At 39.4% G+C, this 8,855-nt stretch overlaps 1 protein-coding gene across 1 annotated transcript in view; it reads left to right on the top strand.

The window, feature by feature from the left end:
- The window catches only part of SPEF2 (sperm flagellar 2), a 166,326-nt gene that overhangs the window by 18,940 nt on the left and 138,531 nt on the right, over positions 1-8,855 (top strand). Inside the window, exons 4-6 of the mRNA XM_034657019.1 lie at positions 3,338-3,508; positions 5,876-6,016; positions 7,550-7,614. Coding sequence (XP_034512910.1) covers positions 3,338-3,508; positions 5,876-6,016; positions 7,550-7,614 — 377 coding nt within the window. The remainder of the gene's footprint in view (positions 1-3,337; positions 3,509-5,875; positions 6,017-7,549; positions 7,615-8,855) is intronic.

Genomic DNA, 8,855 nt, shown 5'->3' with positions numbered 1-8,855 from the left:
CGGAATCACGCCCTGAGCCGAAGGCAGACGCTTAACCGCTGTGCCACCCAGGCGCCCCCCCTGCGTAAACTTCTATAGCAACCTCCTAACACGTCTCCCAGTCTTCCGGCATTCCGCCGAGCTCGATTGACTGCTAGATGAATCCTTCCTAAATTCCACTTGCACTGGGTTCTTTTGCTCAGAAACCTTCCATTTTACATATATCCTCTCTCCAACCTGGACTGACATTCAAGATCTTTCACTAAACAATCTCAATCTGTCTTTCTGTGTTTCTTCATAGTCCTCAGCATAAAGTCTTTGTTTTTCCTTTCTTTCTTTTTTTTTTTAAGATTTTATTTATTTATTTGTTTGTTTATTTGAGAGAGCAAAGGCAGAGAGAAAAGCAGGCTCCCCGCTGAGCAGGGAGACTGATGTGGGACTCATTCCCAGGACCCTGAGATCACGACCGGAGCTGGACGCAGACGCTTAACCGACTGAGCCACCCAGGCGCCCTGAGTCTTTGTTTTTTCTACACTGATCCTCAGCCTGTCCTTGAATAGCTCTCGTATATTTCCGCTCTTCCCTCCCTTTCACCCAGGCTTACACTTCTCATCTCTTCTCTTCCACAAACTTTTCTCCATCCACTCCATTCCCAGCACACGTGGATTCTTCCTGTGGAACTCCTAGGGCACGGGTAATTCTCATGCTCTGGTGGTAACGTCATGCTGCTCATAGTGTTGGCTAACTTTCATGATTTATCTGTCATGCGGCCTCACAAGATTTTTAGTCCCTCCAATTCAAAGAATATGCCTGGCACAATGCTTTGAACGTTGCAAATACTCATCAAGTGTGTTTTGATTAATTGATACAACGTTTTAGTTAACAATTCTCTCCAGTTCCTGCTGCTGTTTCCTTATGGCAGATGAAGTACATTAACTTTTCCAGGCCTCTAGGATAATGGGGAGTGCTGCACTGATCCAGTGTGTTAAATGGAAATGGAAATAATTAAATGTTTACATTGAACTTCTGAAGACACAATGACATAATAGATGTGAGGGCCTTCTCCACTTTCAGATTTGTCTATTCATAGCAGACATCCTTATGGGCTGGGTGGCAGAAGGAGCTCAGCACCCACGGAGAGCTGGAAATTGGATCAGGCTGACAAGCAAAGAGCCTGGTCTTGCCTTCTGCGTCCTTCACTTGCAAAGCTGAGTAACTTTGGGCCAATCCCTGGAAGAGTCTCAGCCTCTATTTTCTCAGCTGCTGAAACAAGATTGATTATCTCTACCTTCCAGAGAGTCAGGCTTTATTTATTTATTTATTTTAATAGTTTTAAGGAGGTAATATAGGAGAAAATCCTTGGTAAAGTATAAAACAGTTAACAGGAACAAGTGCTGTAAGAGCTGTGTAGTTGAGGCCAACAAGAAGCCCTTGTGTTTACTGTTGGCCATGGTGACCTCCCAGCGTTATGCATTGCTTAAACAAATATTTATCAGGCTCCTGTTGTATGGCAGGCAATCACACAGCAGTTAACACAGGAAAAGTCCCCGCCCCCTTAGAGCTTCCATCCTCGGGAGAGAAAAATGTGTCACTGGGATAGTGTAGAACATGGTGAGTTGAAGAGTGAACTGAGATGAGGCTGATGGGAGCATAGACTGTTCGATCAAGGAATGTGGGGTAAGAACAGTGGCTGCAGAAGAGAAGCTCACGAAAAATGTGCAGTTATTTGCTTCCTTTATGGACATAGAGACTGGGACAACTGGCTGGTTGAGAAAAAGAGTCAGTGGCATGAGATGACTGCTGTGAGAGCCAAGTGGAACAGGGTCCTCCGGGGAAGAAAGGAGGGTGCCGCTGATGGTCCAGGTGGGGGAGGAGGTATCTTAGGAAAGAACTGGGTATGCTTTTTTCTTTGATTCCAGGTAGAGGCAAATGCAGGTGTCTTACATAATAATTGTATTGACTAAAATTTACTGATTGTACATAGCGAGGTGCAAAGCCCTGTTTCAGGTAGTGGATATATATATTATCTCCTTCGATCTTCACGATAGCCTGCTAAGATACCTATCTTTTATTATTGACAATTACAGATGATGNGATGACTGCTGTGAGAGCCAAGTGGAACAGGGTCCTCCGGGGAAGAAAGGAGGGTGCCGCTGATGGTCCAGGTGGGGGAGGAGGTATCTTAGGAAAGAACTGGGTATGCTTTTTTCTTTGATTCCAGGTAGAGGCAAATGCAGGTGTCTTACATAATAATTGTATTGACTAAAATTTACTGATTGTACATAGCGAGGTGCAAAGCCCTGTTTCAGGTAGTGGATATATATATTATCTCCTTCGATCTTCACGATAGCCTGCTAAGATACCTATCTTTTATTATTGACAATTACAGATGATGAAACCGAGGTGCAGAGGAGTTACGTAACTTGCTCAACGTAGTGCAGCTAGTAGGTGGTCAAGTTGATTCTAGAGGCACACACTTGACCGTAGGCTATATTATATCTCGGTGGGTATTTCCTGGCCTGGGGCAGGATAATAATTAAGCTGAGGACATAGATATGTGTTGAAGTAGAGAAGTGGGATGTTCAAGGACCTTACATTTTTGTTGCCTCTGAAGATGGAGGCCAAGCCATTTTTAATGAGGAGAAGGGCAGGACGGCGAGTAAGGGCTTAGAGTCAGCTGAAAGGTCCCGAGATGATCTTCTGAGTAAGTGCCCGGATCTGCTGAGGCGGTTTTAGAAGAGAAGGACCAAAAACGGTTTAAGAGTTCCACTTGAAAAAAAATTTTTTTAGTAATTCTTCAGCTTTTAAGGAGATTACTTTTAGATATAAAAGTTTTAGTTAAATCCATTAGCCATATTGCTCTGTGCCCCATTTTACAATCATCTTTGAGGTTCATTTTCTTATACCATTAGACTCTCATTTCCAGTCGCCTGGAAGTTTTATTGTTTCTTCACTTTTTACTAGGAAGTAGCTTAAGTTATAGAAGGAATCTGGCTCTTATATTATCTCATATTTTGAGTTGGCTTTATAAAATTATTTTTATGAAAATGTATTTCTCTAAGAATTCAAATACCATTCATCAAAAATTAAACACAGAAAAAAATAAAAATTAAACTCAGGGCAAAAAAATTGAAAAGTATATATGAAACTATTTTATAAGAAAGGACTCAAATCATGTTTTTATTGTTTTCATGTAAATTAAAGATATGAGTGACTAGAATGGGGCTTGAATTTATTTTAACCATCAACAGTAGTAATTCATAGAAATTTTATTTTGAAGACAGATTTTATGTGTGCTTTTAATAACAACATACTTTTTCTTTCTAATGAAATCTTTTGAACTGCTTTCTCCATTTAGAGACTTAGAAACCTGATACCACGTCAAACTGATTTCAATCTGATGCGGGTTACACACAGGTTTCAAGAAAAATATAAGCACATGAAAGAAGATCTTGTCTGCATGCATTTTGAGAAACTTGAAAAATTTCAAAAACTCAAGGAAGAACAAAGATGTTTTAATATTGAAAAGGTTTTATAGTACGATTTTTCCAGAAATTCGTTAGTGCATAGTGTCTACTGTTTGCAATTTATGTCTATAGTACACATTGCATAAGCATTAATATAGCGCAAGCTGCGTGTCCCTTTGACTCATGCTCCGCCCCGCTCTCACCTCTCTCTCTCTCACTCTCCCCTTTGCCCCATTCCCACTTCTGCCGTTAACTCTCCTTGTGACCAAGAGCAAAAACTGCCGTTCTCTGGAGTGGCAGGACAAGCTGATCTCTTCTTAAGTTGTCTGGTAGAAATTAATGCTTCAGATGCATCAGTGTTGGGGGGCTGCTACTAACCACTCCGGTGAAGGCTTATGACGACTGTCCCCACTAAGAGATGTAGCGTGGGCACTCCCCCTCTGTGTTCCCTCTTTTGCAATCCCTTGGTCTTCCTGTCCTGCCTCACTTATTCTTGTCCTGGCAATGTGGGGTGATATTCTGCTTGCTTCCTTTTCCAAACCCCTTAAACATCTCTTGCCTTCTTTCTGGCCCTTCTTGCTTTGACTAACTCCCCACTGCTTCTCAAATTTCTCTGAAAATCTTTAATGATCTCCTATGCCTTTAAGTACATGAGAACATGATGGTGTGTGGAATCATTAAAGATTTTCAAGAGAATTTCAGGTGACTACGTATATGGAATGTGTAAACTACAGGCAAAGAGTTATAGTTCTTCTCTTTGCACTATAAGTTACTTTTTAAACTCATATATTGAGAATGATAAGAAATGAACATATCCTGAATGTAGTCAGACCCCCTGTGCAGAGGGAGGGAAAGATGAGAGACAAACTCTGGAAGATCTTATGATCTCATCACTTGCCAGAGAGTAGATAAAGCATTGGGCTTCCCCTCGCATTGCATGGTAAGCAGACAAGGCACTCTTAAAGTAGAGTTTAAGCCCAAGTGCTAGGGCTCTAATTTTTAAGGAACCAGCCCGTCTGACTTTGATGTGCTAAATGTAATGCAGAAAGTGTCCAAAGAAAGTTGGGAAAAAGGAAAGATGAAACCATTAAATCTGAAATAAATTATGTTAAAAATGATAGGAAGCAGGGGTGCCTGGGTGGCTTGGTCAGTTAAACATCCAATTCTTGATTTCAGCTCAGGTCATGATCTCAGGGTCGTGAGATCAAGCCCCACGGTGGGTTCTGTGCTAGGCGTGCAACCTGCTCCCTCTCTCTCTGCTCCTCTTCCCCCACCCTAACCCCCCTCTTGTGCTCTCTCTCTCTCTCACTTAAAAAAAAAATGGTAGGGAGCAAATAGGACAAAAGGGAGAGCCTGTGTCTTCCTGGTTTTCTTAAGAACAGACCAACATATTGCAACTACATAAAAATTCATATGTTGGAAAGTAAAATGAAGAAAAATTTTAAGTTATTTATAATTTTTGACTTTTTAGTGGTTAATTGAAGTTTCTTTGGATATAGGAAAAATGATCTTATTAGTTCTAATATGATACTTTAGTAACAAAATCATGATTGATTTTACATGTTATTTCTTAATTCATCTATTCTTTAAAATATTTTGTCTGATTTTCACGATTTTTTTCTTTTGCTTCTGCTTATATTCTACTTAAAATAATTACTCCCAGGTCGAGAAGAGATGATCTAATAATGATATCACATAATTCAGTATTTAATTCAATATTTGAAGTAGCCTCTGAGCTCATCGTTTAATTGTGACTGAGTTTTGGGGAAGTTTGTCATGTCTCCTGGGTTCCCCAGAAGTCTTCCTAGTGACCATCTCCTAGATGGAATTTTCTTCCAGACCATCGTTAGAGACAGCATTTTCTCTTTACATTATTGGGTAGGTCCGAAGGTAGAATTGGTAAGGAATTATATTCTTTGTATCTAAGGTGCCTTTATTATTCTTTTAGTGTCACCACCTAGAATGAAGATACACATCTGATAGGTATAATTTGAGGATTCCAAAATTGTAGTGTTTTTTTTTTTACATTTATTTATTTATTTGACAGAGAGAGAGGGAGAGAGTGAGAGAGAGAGAGCACAGGCAGGGGGAATGGCAGGCAGAGGGAGAGGGAGAAGTAGGCTCCTCACTGAGCAGAGAGCCCCATGTGGGGCTTGATCCTAGGATCCTGGGATCATGACCTGAGCTGAAGGCAGATGCTTAACCAACTGAGCCACCAGGGGCCCCCCCAAAATTGTGTTTTAATATCATACTTTTCAAAATGAGTCATACTAATACCTGCTCCTAACATAATTACACAGTTGTGACACCTCGTCCACTGGTAAATTTCCGAGTTTTGAAAAATGTATTTATGTGTACCTGTGAGTTTGTAACATAGCCTGTTATTCTGATGAGTGGAATAACTAAAGTAACGTCTCTGGGATATTCAGCAACGCTTGAGCAGAAGGCGACAAAATGAAATAATGGCCAAAATCCAAGCAGCTATCATACAGATTCCTAAACCTGCATCGAATCGTACTTTGAGAGCACTTGAGGCCCAAAAAATGATGAAAAAGAAAAAAGAGGCAGAGGTAAGTGATAATCCTTTAATTAGGTGTTATGTTAATCTTAATGAAAGAATGATCTTTCTCTAAAACATATAGAGAGAATGCCCCCAACTTCTTAGCTCCTTTTCAAATTATTGGTGGCAATGTTCCTTCTCATTCAAAACCCCTCTACTGTGAGCATATCTAATCCATATTATACTGTTATTTGTTCAGAATGAGAGAATGTATCTGTAGGTCAGGGATAAGAAACTCATATTAAATGACAGTACCAATCTGGACTCCTGTGTCAGAGAAAGATTCTGTGGTCACTACAGAAATATTCTAGAATGGTGCTGCTGTGATGGGTCATAATCACCATGGGTACAGAGGTGTCAATCAAGGTACACATACCATATATATGCCATTCCTACTATATAGTTTTACTCAATTCCTTCTCACCATGCTTCACTATTTTTCTGTGAATACCAGAAATATTAAGTGGTTTGCTTGCTCTCAGTATATTTATATTTAAGATAACTACACTAGTGATATTTTATTAGACCATACCAGCTGTCAGTCATTCCAGTAGGATACCATCTGCTTATATTTCATAGGGGAGCGGTACTCCATTTTGATACTAATTCCTACAGTCTACACTGCATTCTGCTAGAGTGATTATTAATGATATTCTCTCCTGGGACCTCAGGGAAAGAATAATAGCTACCATTTATTGAGTATCTGCTATATGTCAGTCTGTGGGTTAGCCCCTTCACATTATCTTTCATTTGCAAATAACTCTCCAAGTAGGGTATTATTTCCCCCAATTTCTAAATAAGGAAACTGAGACTCGGAAAGCCACCATGTTTCACTGTGGTCCCACTCTGGTCCACAGGATGGTAAAGCAGAGATTGACAGGTCTCTCTGATATCTAAATCCATTGCATTTTATGTTATTCCACATTTCTTTATTTTTTAATATTTAAAAAATATCCTGTCCTTGGATTCTGAAGGATACTACCCATAGAGGTTTTTTTAGATCCAAATTTTAGGAAAGTATTTAATTATATTTTTCTGAGGTGATTAAAGTTTATTAAGAAGGATTTGCAGTAGACAAAGGATGAGGTAAACTAATCTTCAGAGAGCAAAATCATAGCATAAATAAGGATGCACAAGAAATGTTTAAAACATCCAAGACAACAATTTTTGGAGAAGCATTTATAAGCCCAAAAAAATGCTTATTCTTCTTTAAACGAATCGCAAATAAAAATCCATGGCCCAAGACTCTTTGATAGTCTTCATTCTCATTAAATGGCCTTTGTTGCACTCTCAGAGCTAGAATTGTGAATGGAATGATTCAGGTAAGGCAGCTTTCACACTCTTTTAGGTATAATTAACCTCAGCTAAAAATAATGAATCAGAATTATAAAAATATTCTAGAATGCAGCCTTTTATACCTTGCCTTCTAATTAGTCTGAATTAGTAGTGCATACCACCTTGAAAATTTGTTAAGTGAATGTGGTAAATGAAGATTTTCAATGGCTTTTAGAGATAGAAAACTAATAATGAATTTTCTTTAAAGGATGTGGCTAATGAGATTAAGAAGTTTGAAGCCTTAATAAAAAAGGATCTCCAGGCCAAACAAAGGTGAGATGTGAATTACTTTAACAATCACAGAACTGCATTCTGTTCTACCTGTAACTTTTAAATACTCAGAAATAGTTTATGGGGAATAGATGCTCCAAAGATCTTTTCACTTTGTGGAAGCTTCATTAAGAGAGCATATGAAAGAAGGTAAGTGACCTAAGATTCAGATTAGTTGTTCATTAACAACTTTTGTGAAGATCAGGAGGGAAAGTGGCCATTATGAGATGGGAAGTTATTTTCTTTTTCTCTGCTATGCTTACTGTCTTAAGTTCATACACTTTTTAAGCATTTATGAAAATTGCTTTAAGTTACCGCTAATTTAAATTTGTCATAAAGCCTTTATTAGACGCTCGTTGGTTTCTTTCATGTTGTGTGCTCAGCATTTAGCATAGGGACCAGCAATAAAATTTGTTGGATGAGTTTAACTATCACTGAAATGGTCAGTTCGGTGAGTTTATTGCAAAAAGTGCCTGGTTAATGGGCTTCATTTGCCTAAAGATAAAGAGCCTCTCCCCTTTTCTTTCCTATTAGGAGTCACTGACTCACAGAAGATAATTGAGTCAGGTCTGCATAGCTGGGAGCAACTTGAGGTCTTCCACGTTTTTAAATGGGAACTTTCCAAATTCTATTCACTCACATATTATGGAATATGAACCAAATCTCTGTTAAAGAAGAAAAACTGACACATATTATATAAATCAGTTCCATATTAATATTTCTGAGGAAGAAACAGAGTCAATTGAGGAGAAGTAGGAAAAAGAAGAGGTGGTGAGGAAATCAGGTGTGGAAGGAAAATAAAGCAAAATGAAGAATATACCCTCTGCAGAAACTTTTGATGCCCTATTCTGATCCCCACTGCCATTTATCAGTGCTCCTTCAGACTAAAGAATACACAATCCAAGCCTACCACCCAGTAGCCACCACCCAAACCCCACCACACCACCCCCGACTGGGCCGTGAAACCACTGGATTTCTTCCAACTCTTTTGCTCATCTCACTGGCTACTCACTCTGGAGTGATAAGCAGATTCTGGTGCTCACCAGAGCAACCACCTTAGAATATTGAAATACTTTTGTTACTTTAGGTGAATGGGATTCCCTGTAGCTCTATGGCCGGTCCCTTTCCTGGGACCCCTCAATTTCCACACAATTTAGCAACCAGAATTAACACCAAACATAGCAGTGGCCCCTAATTCCTGCACCAGCACCCATTTTGATTGGTTCGTGTCCTTGCCACGTCAG

This window comes from Ailuropoda melanoleuca, chromosome 3 (assembly GCF_002007445.2).
Source record: "Ailuropoda melanoleuca isolate Jingjing chromosome 3, ASM200744v2, whole genome shotgun sequence".
Lineage (NCBI taxonomy): Eukaryota > Metazoa > Chordata > Mammalia > Carnivora > Ursidae > Ailuropoda > Ailuropoda melanoleuca.
This window is presented reverse-complemented; position numbering and strand designations above follow the sequence as displayed.